Source organism: Podarcis bocagei (genome assembly GCF_964188305.1).
Source record: "Podarcis bocagei genome assembly, chromosome: 4".
NCBI classification, from domain to species: Eukaryota; Metazoa; Chordata; class Lepidosauria; order Squamata; family Lacertidae; genus Podarcis; species Podarcis bocagei.
This window is the reverse complement of record NC_138128.1, coordinates 54,778,212-54,799,336: the sequence shown is the minus strand read 5'-3', so window position 1 is coordinate 54,799,336 and position 21,125 is coordinate 54,778,212. Positions and strand designations below refer to the sequence as shown.

Sequence of the window (21,125 nt, the reverse complement as noted above, 5' to 3'; positions counted from 1 at the left end):
TTAAAAACAGCTTAAAAGCTTCTTCTTCTTTTGAAATCTTGCCCCCCCCAAAAAAGTTCTACAACTCTGCCAACAATACTCAACAACTTTTGTGCCTGGATTTTCACTTTTTGAAATATGGCAACCCTACATTTTATAAACACGCTGAAATAAACTGACAAGTAAAGCTTGACTGTGATCAGGTCCCCTCCCTGCTGGTCTCTCAGAACCCACAAAGGTATGAAGAGGGTGGAGCAGAGACAGACTAGACATGGGTGTTTCAGATTGCTTAGGAAGGACCTGGGAGAGGAGGAAACTTAGGGAGCTGTGGACCTTCAGTTGCAATTCCCCCATTGGGGCAAGACCTGCTGGGAAGAGTTGCTGTGCTCAATAGGACTGAGCTGTTTTGTTTTCTTGAGTAAAAAATTAACTTCATTGACACCTTGTGAGTTATTGCTGACTGGTTCCTGACTCCCAGCTTGACACTTGAGCTTCTTGGAGGAAAGGTGGGCTAGAAATATCTAAAAACTTCCAGACTGTGCGCATGTGCACGATCGCACACACATAGGATGCGCCTAAATCAGGATTCGCCTGGTGCTCGCTTCGGCAGCACATATACTAAATCAGGATTCGCCTGTATATTTATAATTTGCATTTTTAATCTGCTTGTCTTGTAGCAGCCCTGTTTAGGGAAGTTTTTAATGTTTGATATTTTATTCTGTTTTTAATTTGTTGGGAGCCGCCCAGAGTGGCTGGGGAAACCCAGTCAGATGGGTGGGATTTAAATAATAAATTGTTGTTGTATGTGAACTTCTTCAGTGTCAGAGACTGTAAATTCCAATCTTGCAACTTCTGTAGTGCATTCCTTTGCACTTGCATTTGAAAGTAGATTCCACTGAGTTCAATGGAACTTACTCTGAGGCAGTGCTATCTAGTGGCAGGAGGGAAAGTGATTCAGGAGGTGAACGCCTGGAGGAACGTGACACAAGAGAGCAGGACCGTCAGGGGCCATGCTGTGTCTCTGGAGCTACAAAATTGATTCCATGTCCTCACATTGGATACCCTCCCTCTAGAGGTGATGGACTTTCTCCTTCATTGGAGGCTTTTAAGCAGAGGTTGGATGGCCATCTGTCATGTAGGCTTTAGTTGAGATTCCTGCATTTGCCGGGTTAGACTAGGTGACCCTTATGATGCCTTCCTATCTACAATTCTATTATCCTATGTGAATTTAAGATTTATGCCTAAGCATACACACTTACTGCAGCAGTCATAGTTCTGTTTCAGTTAAGTGTTTATTACAAAATAAATGTGAAATTGTTACTTGTAGTTGCGGAAGCATCTGCCTGCCTTTTATTCTTTTACACCAATAAGTGCATTTATTAAAGAGAAATTGCTTTTGCCAAGCAGTAAACAACATTTTGTTGTTGGCGAAAGGTGATGCGCCTCTGCCTACCGCTGTACTCTCCACATTGCAGTTTGGAGTTCCGTTTGTTCCACAATTGCATCAGTATTAGGAGTATCTCTTGGCTAGTATCTGTGCCATCATTTGAAACCATTCACAAGCTGTTCTCTCACTTCTTGCCTTAATGAGTGTGCCATTAAGAAATACCTTTAACAAAGTGTTTTCAAATTTATTCTTTGCTCTTGGTGACTGAATACTCCCCTTGGTACTACAATCATACATGTACCGTATTTTTCGCTTTATAGGACGCACCCGACCGTAAGGCGCACCTACTTTTTTGGGGGGGGGGGTTCAAGAAAATAAATATGCGGCTCTTGGGGGCTTTTGTGGGAGGTGGGGGAAGTGAGAGAGCCTTGCTCTGTCCCTTCTCCCACCTCCCGCAAAAGCCGCGCGAAGCCTCCCCAGGGCAGTGGGATGAAGGCTCCCCGCTGCCCTGCGGAGGCTTCGCGGGCTACCCCAGAGCTGCTCAGGAGCTTGTCGGGGCTGGCAGGGGAAGTTTGGCTTTCCCCCACCGCCAGCCCCAAAGAGCAGTTGGGGGCTGGCGGGGGAAGCCCGGGTCCCCCCCCCAGCCCCAGGGACCACACATTCACTCCATAAGACGCACAGACATTTCCCCTTAGATTTTAAGGGGGGAAAGGTGCGTCTTATGGAGCGAAAAATACAGTATTTTCCCCAGCCCTCCCCCCACCCGCAATTTCACGCATATTGAAAACCCAGCAAGGCTACTTGTCACCTTCTCATACAGTGCCCATCCAAGAAGTTCCACTTTCTAGTGCTGAAGCGCACACAGCATGCAAAATAGACAAAAAGAGATAGAGGGGGGAAAGAATGAAAAAGCAGCCTGTTCTCTTTTCAGTAAGGCTATGTCTTCTGTTGGTTGTATTGGGACAAAATATTAGCCACAAACTTCTGATTCTTGCATATTGGCTTTTACATTTGTGTAAGATGTACACACAGAATGCATAGAAGCCATGTGCACATGCGTACGTACACATGTACATAGAGAAGCCAGTGTCTGTTGACCCAAACTTCAATGCATATTGCTTGATATTGTGGTGTACAGTTTGCACAGTTCTAATCTATATGTTTGAGGCTCTGCTTGAGTAAGCTTCCTATGCAAATGTGAAATCCCGGGCTCTGGAGTGTGTATGGCAGTGCAATCTTGACCCATGACTATGCATATTTTAGGGACTTCAGCATATGGGCTTTAGCGTTACTAACAAGATCTGGAATACTCTTGCTGTAGCATTGAAAATAGGGGCGAGATCATGTTGTTTTTAACTGCTATTTGAAATGTCCGGTTCTGACTTTTGTAACATGGAAAGGGCTATGAGTTGGCCCAGAAATCTACCTATACAGTTATACCTCGGGTTGCTAATGTGATCTGTGTTGGAGGCATGTTCAAACCCACAGCACCGTGTCTGCACACACACACGACGTGATTTGGTGCTTCTGCGCATGCACATGATGTCATTTTGCACTTCTGCGCATGCGCGAGTGCCGAAACCCAGAAGTAACCCGTTCCGGTACTTCCGGGTTCACCGCGGTCTGCAACCCGCAGCATTTGTAACCCGAGATATGACTGTATACATATCCATTTTCAGTCTGCATATTGTTGTTTACAAGAACTATAGGTTCAGTAAGGTACTACTGAAATTGAATATTCTGTACGTGGTGATTTCAGAACTGTGAGATAGGACAACATAATAGTGTGACATTACTATCAGGAATTCACTGCAGAGATGGAAGATGCTCTTTGTTCAGGAGTGGAAAAATTAGGGAAATGTTATCACTGTGGTGTTTAGAAACTTGCCAGCACAACTGGGAGGCAGGTAGCCTATTGCTTTTTCAAATGGTATATGGCTGAATTGTGTATGTGTTGCCTGGAAAAAAACACAATTATGGAAATACAGAGTAAAATTTCAGTTATTTAAATTAAAATTAAGGACACACAGCTGTGACCCCATAGTTTTAAAACAAAAGTTGATACCTAACAATATAATTTTGATTTCTTTCAAAACTGATGATAAATACAAATTTTATTAAATAGTGGTTTTTTGCTTTCAGATGCATTTAGCAGACCCAGAGCCTTATATCCAAAGTGACTTTTTAAAGTTGATGTAACCTGAACATTGCTTAGTTTGTGGGTAAATGAGATCCACATATTTGATGAAGTGTCTTTATTGGTAATATTTCTAGTTTTTAATATATTTAATAGCTTCCTCCTTCCAGCACAGCTGTACATATGGTTCTCCAAGAGACAGACTTCAGAGTCACTAGAGTATTACAAAAAAAGATATTTAATATTCTGCACAATGCTGAACCTTGTCAGCAATTCCCCCATGTGTGTTTTTTCTTGTAAGAAAAATGAAGGCTACCAGCTGATCTAGAATTTCTAGGAAAGCTTCAGCGCATGCAACATGCAGGGCTTTCTTTCTTTTAACAGAGAGAAGTGTGTATGCCAGCCCATAGTGACTTTAACCACGTATTAAGCCACAAACTAATAGCCTGCTGCACGTAACACTTTTTAAGTTGCTGGTGGTTGCACCTTAAAACAAACATATGCCTTTAAAAATAAAGGCAGCGAAGTTTCCTGAAGCAGTGGTGTTACGAGAGGGCCCCTGTCGTATATTTTAATATCTTCATTCTGGCACAAGATATAAGAAACTAAAACAATAGCTAATATAGCTTAGCACATAAATATTTTTATTCCAGAATGGCTCTCCCTTTCATGAGTGTGAAAAATCATTAGCTTTTTAAAGAAAAGGAATAAGGGGTTATTGGAACGGCTAGTTGAGATTTGGAGCAGGTGGTGGTCTTCAAGGCTTTATTTACAGTCCTAGTTTTGTTATACCAAGAACACCTGAGCTATTCATATCTTTCATGATTAGAAGTTGAGCATGGCAATATGTGCTGGCGTAAGGCCTATTTGCTAGTTACTTCCTGGGGAGAAATCGTAACCTGCTGCAGGGCTTGGGCGAACTCATTCTTCTCATTCTTCTTGTCAAGAGAGTTAAGGAATGAGTAAGGCTGTACCACTTTTGTTAGGTGATCAGGGTGATGCCTCATTCAGTCCGTTCCCAGAAAGAGTGGAATTTTTTATTATTATTATTATTATTATTATTATTAGTATTATTAGTATTATTATTATTATTTTTACAGCAATCTAAGAGATAAGATATCTCATGGCACAGCCTGGTTCATATTATACCCGGTTGGCATTTCTCACTGGAAAGCATTTTGTATTTGGTTTGGATCAGTATCACAGCAGGAGTAAACAAAAGCATTGAACTACTGTACTTTTGAGGGCATGTTGATATATTTTCTAATCTCTGTATTTGGGGAAACTCTTAAATCTCTGTAAGCATCAGGCAGAACAAATTTGGCAATCTTTGTGGTGAGATTCTGTGGCAGAGCCACCGCTACTTCCTGAGCCCTGCCAATTGACTCCAGCAGGGATGGAGGTGCAGGGTGATTTTCATTATCTTTTTTGCCCCGTTATTTTTTTCTCTCCCCACCCCGCAAACTGTAGTCAGCAGGTGGGAATATACTGTTCCATCTCTCGGGCTGGTCTGTTTGAAGGCTTCTCTTTGGGAGGATGTCAGGGGAAGAACTACTCACAAAGGATCCGGTGGATCCTTGCCCACTCCTGACAAGCCCATTTTTGGCATTTGGTGCAGCAGAACATCTGCGCCTGCTGAGCTTTCCATGGGTGCGTGGGGAGCGGGACTCCAGCGCTGCAAGACTTCCATCTCCATTAGCAAAGCAGCACTTGACATCACTTCCTACAGTCCCTCAGCTGGCCTTTGGCTGGTTTAAGGATCATTTCCTAAATTGAACATTGATACTTTCATTTATGTGTTGCATTAAAGGAAGCATAATGGAAGATACATTAGTCTTAATCACTTTTGATTTCACATTACAAATTTAGTTATTTTCTTATGGGCCTTTTACAACTGCAGTGTTTATTTGAAAAAAAAAATGTTCATAAAGTAACATTTCATCAAATTGTATCATAGGGTGGTTTATTTGGTTTGTTTTAAAAAAGAAGTTGTCTTAATTCTTTTTTGTAGCTTTCCAAATACATGGCTGTGGACAAGTGAATTTTTGTTTTCTGTATTCGTCTACATGGGCATCATTTTAACTGAATTTTGCAGGAGGCTGAATGGTAGATCTCATGCCTTTCATGCAGAAGGTCCTGGTTTCAGTCCCTGGCATTTCCAGTTAAAAAAAGATCAAGTAGTAGGTAATGCAAATGCTCTTATAGAGCATATACCCATATCTATATAGGGTAATGCGATGAACCCCCCCCCCCCCCGAAATTGCTGCCAGGCAGCATTGACCTTACTGGGCTAGGTAGACAGGTGATCTGCCCTGATTTAAGGCAGCTTTTCTTATTATGAAATACATATATTTAAAACACCAGCCCAAATCTCTGGTTGCAGCCAATTTTTATTTCTTGGATTATTTGTTCTTAACAATTACATGATTTATCTAACAGGATTAACGGGAGATTAAAAAAAAGCAGCAGTTTAAATAAAAAAAAATTCATACAATGTTACACAACTTACAGTGTGTTGTTATCTTATCTTGAAGGTGGTTTAGCCTGGAGTCCAAACAAGGAAAGAGAACTAAAGACAGAGGAGAAATAAAGGTCAATATTCAGTTTGTGAGGAACAATATGACAGCAAGCATGTTTGACCTTTCCATGAAGGACAAAACTAAATCTCCATTTGCTAAACTAAAGGACAAAATGAAGGGTCGGAAGACTGATGGAACATTTTTGGATACATCCTCTGCAATCATTCCAAGCAGTCACATACCAGAAACTAACACTGTAACTTCCCTTGGTGAAATACAGTTAAAATCTAAACCAAAAAAGCCTTTCCTGTTGGGACCTCAGCGACTATCTTCAGCTCATTCAATGTCCGATTTAACTGGGCCCCAGGTGACTTCGGAAAAAATTAAATCGGGCACAGTTGCCAATGCATACCTCTTCAGACGTCAGCTTGAGTCTGTTGGTTCTGCAGATGAAAGTGGTAAGTGAAAATTGTTGATGCTGTTTGATGTAAGAAACTTCGACAGACTCTTGCTCGTTGCTTCCAGCCTGTTATCTTTTCGCTCTTACTTTATAGAAATGTGTGGTTGCAAAAGCTCACAGAGCAGTGTATATTGACTACACTGTAAGGTAAAGGCAAATGGGGCACATCAGTAATGTACCAGCAGCAATCCTGTTCAAGCAGGTTATCACCAAATATTAGGTGCAAAGGTTTCTGGAAACAGCTGACAGGTGGGTGATGTTTTTAGGAAAGCTTGAGAGATAAATAATTCCAGGTCCAACTCAAGCTGCAGTGTGCCGTTCAGTTAAAAATGTTCAGGCTGGTAAATAAAATACCATGAAATACAATAAAACACAAAATACAAATACAATAAAACAATAATTACTGGGAGTATCAAAACATTAAAAGGAACCAGCAGAGATACAACAAGATTAGTGATTGAAAAGCGTGGGGAAATCAAGAAACTTTAGAGCTCTGTACATCAGAATTGTTAATTTTTCACGTTGTCTGTTCCCAATTAAAGTTACATTCTGTTGATGTGATATAAGTTAGCTTGTTGGACCAGTGCAACACTAGATTATAATATTGTGTTGACCATTTGGCCCATTTTGCACATTTATCTGGTGGTTCATTGAGTCTTAGGAGCTTGTTATAATATTGTCCTCCAATTTCATAGCATAGTAAACATAAAGTAGATACTGAAGCTAATTGTAAATATATCAAGTGTAGCTTAGTGGTTGGAACACAGGGGTAAGGAATCTTTTTTTTTAGCCTGGTGGACCAGATCCTTATCTGACACCCCCATCCCCAGAGTCCATCTTTAGGCAGGCAGTGTAGCTGTCTTTATGATGCCATGTGATTAGTTGCCCCATCCACTCCCAAAGTTTGTTGTGCAGAGCTTCCCAAGCACTCATAATCCAATGGGTTGTTTGTGTTTTTAGGAAATCACAGCACAAGAGGCTTTGCTGTTTTAGTAGCACCAAACATTTTGTGTTGAAACCACTGCTGAAATGGAGCTTCCCCATTCTTTTTTAGCAGGAGTTTCAGTGCAAAATGCTTGGTGCTATTGGAGCATGGTACACTTCATACGCCCATCAGCTAATCGTGCTGGGATATCTTGCTCCCTCAGTGGAAAAATTGGGAGCTTACTTTAAGCTCCTGATTGTTCCTTTTTAGCCACATCACCACCTTCTTCACACCTGACATGATGTCGGGGGTGGGGGAGGTGAGTGGTTTGGTTGCTTCGTTTTACCTGTTTATTTGTGCTCTTACCTTATTCTTACTCTTGTGAACCATCCTGAGATCTTACAATGAAGGGTGGTAAAAGGTAAAGGTAAAGGGACCCCTGACCATTAGGTCCAGTCGCGGACGACTCTGGGGTTGCGGCGCTCATCTCGCTTTATTCGCCGAGGGAGCCGGCGTACAGCTTCTGGGTCATGGGGCCAGCATGACTAAGCTGCTTCTGGCGAACCAGAGCAGCGCACGGAAATGCCGTTTACCTTCCCGCCAGAGTAGTAGACACCTATTTATCTACTTGCACTTTTGATGTGCTTTCGAACTGCTAGGTTGGCAGGAGCTGGGGCCGAGCAGCGGGAGCTCACACCGTTGCGGGGATTCGAACCACCGACCTTGTGATTGGCAAGTCCTAGGCTCTGTGGTTTAACCCACAGTGCCACCCGCAGCCCTAATGAAGGGTGGTATATAAGTCCAATAAATAATAATAGTAATAAATGGGGAGAAGTGCTGGGCCAGAGGTTCCCCACACCTAAGTTAAGAGTGTCAAGCCAGAATCGAGGAGTCCTGGATTCAAATTCCCACTCGACCGTCAATACCTCAGAGAGATCTTGGTCCAGCCTGTGTTTTCTATTTTCTCTACATTTCCCTATGTTCCTTGAAGGAAGTGTAGGAAATTAATAATAACACATTGTTTTGCCATTTTATAAAAAACTTAAGTCAATCATATCCACTTTTCTTTTAAACCATGACAGCCTTCCAGAACCTTTTGTAGTGCATATAGAATGTTACAATAAATCTTTAATATAGAAACATTATTTCATTGGGAGTACCAAGTATGTACCCAAATCTCTTACTAAATCAATGGGACTTGGACATCCCTGTGTTTGGGTGGATCATGCCCCTCCCTTTTTAAAAAAATCAACAACAGTTTGACTGGTTGATCAATTGAGTACATTCAGAAATGAGGATGGGAAATCTCAGCCAGCCTGGTCAGAGATGATGGGAGTTGTAGTCCAGCAATACCCAAAGGGCCACAGGTTCCCCTTCCTGTTCTAAATGCAGTTATGCAAGCTTTTGTGTGGGTATTGCCAAATATGATGTGATGTCTCTTGTATACTAATGACAAAATGATTTGCAGGAAATGTAAAATCTCCGCACAGACGGACGTTAAGTGCAGATACAACTAAAGTGAGTCAGCCAGACAGCACAGTTGATGACAGCGACTCAGCTTTTGGAGCACAAAATGACCCTTTTAAAAATGTGAGTGCTTCGTTGCCTCAGAAGTTTGCCACCCTGCCAAGGCAGAAGAATCCATTCGAAGAAAGCCCCATGTCATGGGACCAAAACGTAGGTCTGTTTTCAAAACCTGCTGAAATAAAAAAAGACATTAAGAAAGAGAAAAAGGAGAAGGTTAGTCTCTTTGAAAGAGTGACTGGGAAAAAAGATAGCAAGCGGTCTGACAGACTTAGCAATGGAGGATCAGATGCTTCTGCTGATTTGAAATCACCTAGTGCACTTGGCGAAAATCATCAGGACAGTTTTGATTTTGATTCAACTAATCCCTTTACAACAAGCTTCAAGCCAACAAAAGTGCTGCCATCTTCTAGGTAAGCTTTACTGTGTTTGAGATATGATGTCTTGGAGTCAGTTTTATAAAAATGAAAACAGAGTTTGGGCAAACCTTTTTTTAAAAAAAATCATCAAGGTTATCATTTTTTTTCTTATTAGAAGTATATTTCAAAAGTAATATTTAACCCCAGATGGCTACTGCTATGCTATAAAGGAGCTCACTCAGCTGTTGTGTGGGAAGCTCTATCCTTTCCTTCCCCCAATAACAGCCTTGCATAGCTCAGCATGCAAAGGCCAATTCTAACCTTAACTGATTAGATTGAATTCTCTGAGCACTGGAGGAATATGCCCCCAAATCCGCCTTAGAATAGCTAAAAAGCTAGCCTGCCTGATTCATTGCCCAGTTGTTATTTTTTTAAAAAAAGATTTACACAAACTTTATTCAGGAAAGCATTTTGGCTGCATTGTTTGAGTTCTGTTTTATTGGATAACTGGCTTGTTTTTGTTTAGTTTAAAAAAGGTTGTATTGTAACTTTTTATACTGTAGAGTTTTTTATAATTATTTAACATTTTTAGCTACTTAAAAAGGCTTAGGGCTAAAAATGCAGGATTTAAGTCAATTAAATCTAAACAAGAAAAACCTCTTATTGTCCCTCCTTTGTAGGGTGGACCTTTTTAGAGGAACAGACTAGAGATGTTATGCTGACCCATGTTTTGGTCACTCTCACTTTCACACATGTGTACTCTGATTTCTGAAAACAGAGAAGGTAGTAATGCACACAAAGCTTGTGAGCTGGCTAGCATTAAATCATGGTTTTGGAATTAGATCTGAATGGGCATACTGTCTTTCTTATGCTACTAAAAGTAGTGAAGTAGTAAAAAGTAGATGTGTTCCACACTTTATCTATGATTATTAATTATTATATTTAGTTGCTCCCCCTCCGAATGAAATTAAAGGTGACTTACAAAATGCACATTAAAAACAGATCTAAGCTTACCCTACTGAAAGATAAGCAGAAAATTAATATCCAAAGGCCCTGGGTGAAAAAGAATGCATTTGCCTGGAGCCTAAATTTTTAAAAAATGGATTATATTTTGAGAACATGAACAATTCAGCTGACTGAATCTTTGTCATAATTTACTAGGTCTTGATGGGGCACAAAAAGAATTCAAAGAGCAAAGGCCTTTGCAAAAGCTTTAGGAAGAATCTTCTTGCGTGGATTTGCAACTGACAAAATGTTGGACTGACCCCTCCCCCCCATGCTGCTAGCAGCAGTTCTCAACCTGTGGGTCCCCAGATGTTGTTGAACTACAACTCCCATCATCGCTGAGCTCTGGCCTTGCTAGCTAGGGGTGATGGGAGTTGTAGTTCAACAACATCTGGGGACCCACAGGTTGAGAATTTTAAAAATGGGTGCTACATCAGAGAATCTGAATTTTTGCCTAGTTACCTTGGACAGCAGGCAATTTCTAGTCACCAATGGTGACAAGGTTGTATGTTAATAACAAGTCTGTGTTAGGCTCTGGTAGCTCCTACCTGTTAGCATTTGGTGGTAATAGGGTTATGTTGTTTTAAGCCCAATCCACATCTTTGAAAGTTTGCATTTGCAAGCTGTTTGATTGCTTTCATTAGTCTAATTGCAATCATTCATTGCACTGGCTTTCAAGGGGTTAATCTGCAGCTCTCTGTCATGGCAGTCTTGTACAGTGAGCATACCAGAGGACAAATGTCAACTTAATATACAAACTTCCCCATAAAATAGCTAGCACTATGTGCAACATTTCCGTAAAAAAATGTTTGTTTTTTAAAGCTACGCTACAGTAGGCTAATACACTGATGTGAAAATTTCTCAATTTACAGCACTTGACAGGTGCTAAAAGAAAAGCATCTTTAATTTTAATGTGTTGTTAGGCCCTCTTTAGAGGGATTGTGGAAGTTATTAACAAGGTCCTTTGAGACAGGAGACGGGTAATTAACAAGACCTACAGAAAGAGAGTTTGGGTAATTAACAAGCTCTTAGGCACTGGACACAGGGTAACAAATAGTCCAGTAGTTAAAGGGGACAGGTTGTTACTACCATGATCAAATGCCAGATTTGAGAATGTGAATAGATAGGTGTCTCAGTGAGGTGTCTAATTAGTATTTTTTTATTATATATAAACTCCTTAGATTACATTTCTGCAATATAACAGTCAGGGTAATAGCAACACCCACCCACCCGTGAGGACCCTTTTAAGATCGAAATTTCATTTAAAAATTGGCAATAAATGTAGTGCCCTTTACAATGATTACTAGGGAGAAAAGAGAAAAATGAAAATGGCATATTAAGAAAATAGTATTTTAATGAGGTAATTTATCTTTGAATGAGGCACAATTCACTCTTAGATAGCAGCAAGAACGAAAGGTGCCAAAGTTGGAGTAGACGTCACTTGAATGTCGGTGGTGGGATTAGGCTGAAGAGATTTGTTGCCCTTTATCCTCCACGATAGGTAATACCTTTATTCTGTGCTGGTTTTGGGATACATAAAAGGTTGTATCCCAGAGGGGCAGCCCTTTCCTGTAAGATTTAGGAAACGGATCCTTTTCCTGCCCCAGGCAACATTCAAGGCCCTTTAGCAGTGGGCATAGGAGCCAGTTTATATGGGCCAAGGTCCCTTTGGCTCCTCCCAGTAAAATATTTGAGGGGACCAGGGCCCCCCAAAGTTGATGGGCATTGCCATTCAAATGGTGTGTGTGCACTGAATCTTGTGATCGATTATGCGGGGCGGGACTGACCTCACCCCCCCAATAGTTTGTTCAAGTTGGCACCCCTAGAAGTGGGTATCAGCTGAAATGACGGCAGCACTGAAAGATGTTTGTACCCCAACCCACCTTGAAAGTGATCATCCCTAACTTGTTCTAGGTGGAACTCATAGTTTCACTGAAATAAATGGGATTTATGTCTAGACAGGGTAGATCAACTTAAAATGAAATCATTAATTTAAATCAGAAAAATGTCATTTGGAATCATCAGTTTTAATCAAGTTTCCAATTGACACGTTATATTTCCTTAAATGAAAAGTAAATCCTTAAGTGAAAATCCGAGCACTAAACCATATTACTTTGCAACTAAATAAGAATATTGTTTATTTATTCTTGGAACCGGGCCTTGCATCCCTTTGCATCCCTATATATTTTTGCATGCTTTCCCTGTTAAGCTCTAGAGGGAACATCTTTTAAATATTTCCCTTTTTGGGTCTTTCTTGCAACTAGCACTCATGATGGTTGTGAGTTTAGTAGTGCAGTTTTATATACTCCTATTAAGTTCTTAGGCTCCAAGACTGTACCCACTTACTTAAGTATGGGGCTGTAAATAACATGCACACTGGGCAGTTTTATCATTGGCACTCATTTTTGTTTCACTCTGCCTTTTGCAGCATAAATTGATAATAACTGGGCCACTGAGAACAGTTATATCATTATCATATTTATTGTTATTTTTATACGAGTAGGTAGAAGGTTGGTTGGGTTGAGGTGTTGGTGAAGGAGTCTCTGACATTGGATTGGCCTTTCCAACATTAAATCTCTGTCTTCAACATCAGGTGGCAAATCTGATTTATCATCTGGCCCTGGAATGCCCTTCCAGAGACCACTGGATTGCATCCCAGCAATAGGACTAACATGCTTATATAACCATCTAAGCTATGTCCCTCTTGTGTCTAGGCTGTGTCCCCAAATAAATAAAAATAAAATAAATATATGAGCACTTATCTACTGAAAAGTTCTTCTTTTACTGTGAATCTTTTGAAATTGGGGAAGGAAGCTTTCTAAATACCTGACTCTAGAACAGTCAGATGTCAGTATGACCTTTCTGTAACATATTTCAAATATTCTGTATTAAACTTGTTGCTTAGAAGCTATTGCTGGAGTAGCAATATTCCAGCTTTATCTGATCTGTAGCTTTATTCACATGTAGCATTATCATGTATTTGGCTTCTGTTCCACTAAGTTCAGCCTCTTGTGGAAGTTGTAATCTTTGTCTCTTTGATATCTCTTGCCACCTTTTCATGCATTTCTAGAAAAGTAAGTTCTGGTAGTTATTTCCCAGACATTAGTACAGGTTGTTGCTTAGTGCATCACCTTCTCCTTCCTTCTGCTTATATTCTTTCACAGAAGATGAGCCAGCTGTACAGTGGTGCCTCGCAAGACGAAAATAATTCGTTCCGCGAGTCTTTTCGTCTTGCGATGTTTTTCGTCTTGCAAAGCACGGTCCGTCGCAACTGCGCTGCTTCAAGCGGCTTTAAGAAAAAAGAGCAAGACGTTTTCGTCTTGCGAAGCAAGCGCATAGGGAAATTCGTCTAGCGAAGCAACGCAAAAACCCTTTCGTCTAGCGAGTTTTTCGTTTTGCGAGGCATTCGTCTTGTGAGGCACCACTGTACTTCATAAAACAGAGTTTTTATAAATAAAATTAAAATTCACAAAAACCTAGTGACATTATAAAGCAGTTCTAAAACCTCCTATAAAAACATAACAGAATGCCCAGGTAATTAAAGTCTTGGGCTGTTGTTGAAAAGACATTAAAGTTAATCCCAGGCAAGCTTCTCTGAAGAGGTCATTCCACATCCAAGAGGGACTCAACTGAGAAGTCCCTCAACTAGCAGACAGACTCAAGAGAAGAATGTGAGAGGGTTTAGGCAGGCTTATGTGTGTAGGGGTGAAATAACGTTTTTTGATTTACTTTCATTTATACCCTGCTTTTCTTCCATCGTGGAACATGAAGTGGCATTCACATGGTTCTCAGGTGGTCATCCATCCAGATGCTGACCAAGACCAAAATTGATGGTTTAACGCTTGGGACATTTTCAGTCATTTAGAGGGAGAGTCAAGTAGCCAGGCTGCAAGCTGTTTAGCGTTTCAAAGGGTAACAACCAGCATGTTGAAGTGTGCTTGGGAACAGTCCCAATCAGTAATCTAGCACCTGTATTTTGTTTCCAAGAAGTTGTCAAAGGCAGCCCCACAATAGTCCTGTCAAAGAGTTACTGTGGCATGAATCCCAATGAAATAAATGATTTAAGATGGTACTGCTAGGGATGTACCCGTTAAAGTGAGATTGATTAACCCCAGATCACATCTGGAGTTTGTTGCATTTTGGGAACAGTGGAACAGAAAACTGAGATAATTGTGTCACAAAGTAACATATATATATGCTGCATGTTAGTTTAGTCAGAAGGGTGCCCCTTCTTCCTTTTGAAGTAAAATTGTGCTTTTATTTATTGGTGATTTTTTTAAAAAAATGGTAATCATAAATTGCTCTTCTTTTTTTAAACCTCTTTTTGCAGTAATATAAATGATTCCTAGATTACCAGAGTAGCGTTTTGTAAATCTGCCAACATGAACTAATGAAGTACATATACTTCATAATGCAATAGTTTTTTTTAAAAAAAAATTGTTAATGTGTTTATTAGAAAGTGATTATTGTGTTTTTCAACTTTCGTTTCCTAATAAATTGCCCTAGGAAAGACACTAATTGATTAAAAGATCTTCTAACTCCTGAAAAAGGAACTAATTACAGGCAAAACTAACATTCTGAAGACAAGAATGAAAATAGCAAAATTTTAAAGTGATTTTGAGCAGATTGACATTTTTTTTAGTTTGCTGTATCATGGCAAATAGAAGCAAAGAAGGTTTGACTTGTATCTTGTAATCTATATTTACAGCTTATGTTTTGAAATGTTCTTTTGCGACTTCAAACATTCTTTTTTTAAAAAAAAATCACAGCTTAAGGAAAAAATTAAATATTTTAAGTAATCTCCATCTGTTATGTTTATCTTTCTGCTTTCTTGTCTGTCAGTCTCAGCTGCAACATTATTTGCCTCATCTGTGAATTTTCATTCTTCTGCACGCTGATGAGCTTTAATGTTCAGGCTTGATGGCTTTAGGGTGTTGGGCATTAACTTGGAATGCCTCTTGTTGACAATACAGGTATTTGTAAAGTTTCAAACAGTCTTAATAGTTCCATTGTTTTCTGTCTTGAGACTTACTGTTTTTCCATATTTGCAAAGTGTGGTTCTTTTCACTTTTCATGAACTATTTTTTTACTCCCTCTGTGTGAGAGAGAGTGTGTGTTTAATAATCCTGAATATTGGTAGATACTAGAGAAGTACTGGAAAAGCACAAAAATGGGGTGTGTGTGTGTTATATTTGAGTGAAGTTAATTACAAAGTGTCCCTTGGTTTTAAAATACAAAAAACAACAACTGTAATATTACAGAATTATCCAATTTGCAGTTCAATTACGAAATAGCCAAACAGAAGTCATAATGAACTGGAACCCAGAAGCCAGATGAAATGGATATGTCTCCCGTGTTTCAGATGGAATGGAGAGAGAGAGAGAGAGAGAGAGAGAGAGAGAGAGAGAGAGAGAAAGGTGTCATTCTGAATCCCTCTGAATCCCTGGGTTACTTACAGTATATGGGTAAAAATTGTAGGAGAGGTAAACACCACAGGCAAGGGAAAGCTGAGTGAAGTTAGACATGCACTCTGGACTTTCAAAAGGCTGAAATATTGAAGGCACAATGGTAGACAGTTCCAGCAAGAAAGAAAAGTGGGAGGCACCTAAAGAAACTGGTGTGGCTGCATAAGGAGCTTACAGATGATCTGAGATGTAAGCAGTGCATATATAAGAAATGGAAGAAAGGAGAAATCATAAAGAGATGCCAACAGCTGCAGGGAGAAGGTAAGGAGGGCCAAATCTCTGAATGAACTCAGGCTTGCAAGGGAGGTTAAGATAATTTAAAAGGTTTCTTTGACTATGTTTGAAGCAAGAACAAGCAAGCAGTAGGTCCCTTGCATGGAGATGATGGAAAAATGCTATTGGGTGACAGGGAGAAGGCAGAACTGCTGAACGCCTATTTTGCCTCTGTCTTCACTCTGAAGGAAAGCAGTGCCCAACAGAATAAATGATGCAAGGAGGGAGATTTAGCCCAAAGATAGGGAAAGAGTTGTTAAGGGAACACCTAGCTGCTTTAAATGAATTCACATCTCCAGGGCCTGATGAGAATTCTTGGAGACTGGAGGTGGGGAAATGTTGTTTCAATCTTTCAAAAGGGGGAAAAAGAGGACCCAGGTAACTACCAACCAGTCAGCTTCACGTCAGTATCAGGAAAGGTCCTAGAACAGATAATTCAACAATCAGTCTGTGAGCACTTAGAAAAAGATGCTATGATTACTAAGACCCAGCATGGGCTTCTCAAAAACAAATCATGCCAGACGAATCATTTTCTTTTTTTGATAGAGTTACAAACCTGGTGGATCAGGGGAATGCTGTGGATGTAGTATATCTTGATTTCAGTAAGGCTTCTGACAAAGTCCCCCATTATATTCTTTCCAAGAAGCTGGTAAAATGTGGGCTGGACAAGGTAACTGTTAGGTGGATTTGTAGCAGGTTGACCGAACCCAAAGAGTACTCCCTAATGGTTTCTTGTCATCGCTGAAAAAAGTGACAAGTGGAGTGCTGCAGGGTTCTCTCCTGGGCCCACTGTTGTTCAGTGTCTTTATTATTTACTTGCATGAAGGTATTGAGGGGGTGCTCATCAAATTTGCAGGTGACACCAAACTGGGATGACACCAAACTAGCTAATGCTGTAGAAGACAGAATTGGAATTCAGGATTACCGTAACAGTTTCGGGAACCGGGTCCAAACTAACAAAATGAATTTCAGTTGGGACAAATGAAAGGTTCTACACTTAGGCAAGAAGAACCAGCTGCAAAATATAAGATGAGGAACACCTGTATTACCAGTAGTACATGTGAAAAGAATATAGGGGGTCTTAGAAAACCACAAGCTTAACATGAGTACCCAGTGTGCTGCAAAACAAACAACCCCCCCCGAAACCCCCACTAATGCTATTCTAGACTGCTTGAAAAGAAGTAGAGTGTCCCAATCAAGGGAAGTAATAGTCCCTCTCTATTCTACCTTGATCATACTGAGGCTGTTCCAATAGCCTCCTTACAAAAGGGTTAAAATGTATTGGTTTTAAGAATTGGCAATAAATAATCTTGATTTTCAGATCTTTAAGTACAAAGTCAAATGAATGTCATTTAGATCTTTGAACAGCAAATGTTGAAATGGATCTACTAACACATACCAAACTGTAGGGGCTTTTAATCTGTGACAGTTAAATTTATAATCTTTTGATCCTAGCAACTGTTATTTTTTAAAAAATGTACAATTAAAATCTTGCCTTTCATAAAGACAACTTTTTGTTTCTTGTATAAACTGTTTTAGAAAATTGTGCTCCACGAGGGCATTTTTATTTTTGAGATTCAAAAAGGCATTTAAGTCATCTTATAATTATTGCAGTTGCACAATTAATAGCAATACAGAGATAGTGGTAATTATACCAAGGAGTGTATCTGAGGTGCCAAAACATATCTTAAGGCTTTTATATTTAGAGTTGTCCCTGTGAATTTTCCCATAGTCATTCTGAGAGAACTAGGAAAAATTATCTACTGTTCCTTGTTTGCTAGCTCTTAAGAAACTATTTCTTGCAATTTAGAGTTGATGATGCATTGAATTTAAAAATGCAACCCTTGGTGGAGTCAGTACAGTTTCATAATAATAATAATAATAATAATAATAATAATAATAATAATGATGATTCATAAATCCCTTTTTCTGGTAAGTGGAGGGGATAAATTTTTCATCCTTCATGATTGCCCCTCCTACACAGTATGAATGAAGGTCAGCTTGTTAATTGTCTCCTCCAACGACAGACTCCTGCACTTCAGGGTAGGCCTTGCCTCATTGGTGTCCTGAAGAGCTTGCTAAAACATTTCCCCCCTTCTTCTTCTTCTTCTTTCATCATTGGCATTTCAGCCAAGAACATGGGTGTTGTTGTTGTTGAATGAGTTTCAGAACACCCCTGTTGGATGGTGCTTTGAAGAAGGCTTCTTCACTGACACAAGAGTAAGCTTGAAAATAACCATTTTTTCTTGTGTCATTCTGTTGATTGATGACACACTGGGACTGCCCCATGGTTGTCGTGGTGACTGTGAAGGTAGCTTTGGCAAGGATGTTGAAGTCCTTCAGAGTCTACATCATGGGAGTCCTCAACACCAAACCAGATACATGCCACCTCTGTCAGCTCATGCAGGGAAAACTATTGGGCAATGTGGTGGATGGTACTCTAACAGAGTCCTCAGTCCTGACTGTCAAGTCTGGAATGGGAGATCAAATCTTTATAGATTGTAGCAAACCAATCCCCCTACTTATCAGGCACAGTTAGGAGAAATTTAGTCCTAGCTCTTCCGCACAGATCTCAGTAATATAAATTGTGCCAGCTTCCTTTTGCAGGATCGAATCATGGATGATTGATGTTTTGTTTTGGACATATTTGCCATTTAACAGTAGCAAGTCATTACTTAGTGCCTTGCAAACAACAATAATTTGCAAATGTGGCAGGCGGGGCCACTGAGTTTGGAGGAGGGATCACAAAATGGTACACCCACCACTGGGTCTCTTTAAGTTAACACCTGGATTACATGTGACTTTCACTAACTAACTAACACACTTCTGCCTTCCTTCAGTCCCCATGTATGATTGTAATGAATAAAGACTTCCTCAGTGAAAATGATGGGGCAAACCTGATTGTAACATTATATGTTATTATTTTGTGGGTGATAAGGCTGCCGGTGGGAATTGAAGGTGACTCTGTTCTACCTGTATATGAACAAAGGAAAGAGGAAAAAGGAATTTATTATACAATTTTGTTTGCTTCCATAGTTTTAATGTGAATCCTGCGCATATCGAAGACCTCAGGAAAACTGTGGTAAGTTACTGCTTAATCAATACTCCACTTGATGTCTGAGAGTTGTTTTAAAATAAAACAGGGTAAATTTTATTTAACCCTATTTAAGTGTGTCATAAATATTTACTTTGCTGTTTTATATATATAAACATAAGAATTACCTTACTGAATTAGGCCCAAGGGTGTTGCATGTCCAGCATTTTGCATCTAACTGTGTCTAGCCAGATGCTTCTAAGAAGCTCATAAGCAAGGCAGTCTTTCATTGTTGTTCATCCCAACACCTGATATTTGCGGGTCTACTGCCTCTGAACATGTGGACTCAATTTAGCAACCACCATCAAAGCTAGTGTGGTAGTGAGTTTCAGTTAATTATATAAGAACATAACCCTGCTGGGTCATCAAAGTCCAGCGTTCTGTTCTCCCAGCAGCAAATCAGATGCCTATAAGAAGCCCAGAAAAAGGACATTAGCGCAATAGTGCACTCCTGTTCATGAGTTCCATCCCAGCAATTGGCATTCAAAGGCATACTGTCTCTTGGTTTGTCTTGCTCCATACAACCTTTCCAACTCTATATCTTTTTTTTAATGCAGCTGCTAGAATGGAACACAGTTTTCAAGTGCGATCACACCATAGATCTACACAAGTAGATTATGATAATGACATATTTATTTATATTATATAAATGTTTTTGTCTGTCCTAAACTGGCTGCCAATCAATGTAATGTGGTGATCTTTAGTTCTGTGGTTGTTATGAAGAGTTCTAGCAAATGGAGCATCAATTTGCTGCACCGACTACACACACGCACCACCTGTTGTAAGAATGTGCTCTCCTTTTATTCTGACATACATGTGTAGAGCTCCTCCTCATGTGAAGTGGAGGGTGGAATCATGACTGACCTAGGATCCAGCTTTATGTAGAGGAGTTGTACACATGTCTTTTGGAATTCATGTAGGGATTCTTCTCATACTTGCTTAACATGCAGCTGGCAGTGCGTTTGACTGGTTTGCTGGTGTGCTCACTAACATAACCCCACTTCCCCTCTTAGCAGGTGAGCATTCCTTACATGAAAGAAAAATAAAATCCTTTATCCATAATTTTAAGAGCAGTTACCATGTCCCTCTTCCCTTTTCTAGAATGGACAGCCTCATCTCTTCTTCAGCTTTTCCTTGCAGGGAAGTTGTTCCAGTCTCTTAGTCATGTTAACTGAGACAACCAGAGCAGTCAGCATGCAGTACCATAATGGTGCTATGGTTAATAAATTAGCTGCAGCAATAGTCTTTATTCAGTCTGCTCAGTGGAATACACACTCTTAAGGAACAGATTTACTGGAAGACAATGAACTTAACTAGTCTTTCACAATTCCAAATCCTATGAATATGAGATGTTTTAGGAGGATTTAACAAAGTGAGTGTGCTAAGTTGATGAGTAAATATATCAAGATTGCTAATACAAATAACAAATGAACTCTCATGATGATTAAAAATGCTCACAAAGTGTAATCTGTTTTTGTTTGGAATATTCATCTGACCCTGAAAATTCAGGAGAATAGCTAATGTGATGAGATTAAAAGCAAAACAAAACAAAAACCTTCCCTTTGCTTTAGAAATATACTAGTGCTCAAGCCTATTCTATGAGTTAGGTAATATTTTTATAAAAAATGTTTTAACTTGTTTTGGGGTGCATTCTAGTGAAATTTAGTCATAACTTAAGTCCATAGGCATATCTTACATATATATATATTTAATATCCAACATTAGTCACATACAATGTATACCCATTGAAATCAATTATTTAAAATGGGTCTACTCTGAGTATGACTAATATCACTCACTGAATTCATTTGTGGTTGACACTTAACTGCCAATAGGTGTGTGTAGGATTGCAGCCTTAGAGATGATTTTCAGTATATTGTCTGGAAAATGCCTAATTGGCTTCTGTGTATTTTAATGATAACAGCCAACATTATGCAATAAATTGCTAGCGAACGAATTTTTTTTTAAGAAAGCAATTAGTTTTCCTTAGAGAAATTA

The 21,125-nt window shown here is 39.7% G+C and overlaps 1 protein-coding gene across 1 annotated transcript in view; it reads left to right on the top strand.

Moving 5' to 3' along the window:
• Positions 1 to 21,125, top strand: part of RAB11FIP2 (RAB11 family interacting protein 2) — a 32,782-nt gene that overhangs the window by 2,915 nt on the left and 8,742 nt on the right. The window contains exons 2-4 of the mRNA XM_081191156.1: positions 6,038 to 6,480; positions 8,876 to 9,344; positions 19,070 to 19,115. Coding sequence (XP_081047282.1) covers positions 6,038 to 6,480; positions 8,876 to 9,344; positions 19,070 to 19,115 — 958 coding nt within the window. The remainder of the gene's footprint in view (positions 1 to 6,037; positions 6,481 to 8,875; positions 9,345 to 19,069; positions 19,116 to 21,125) is intronic.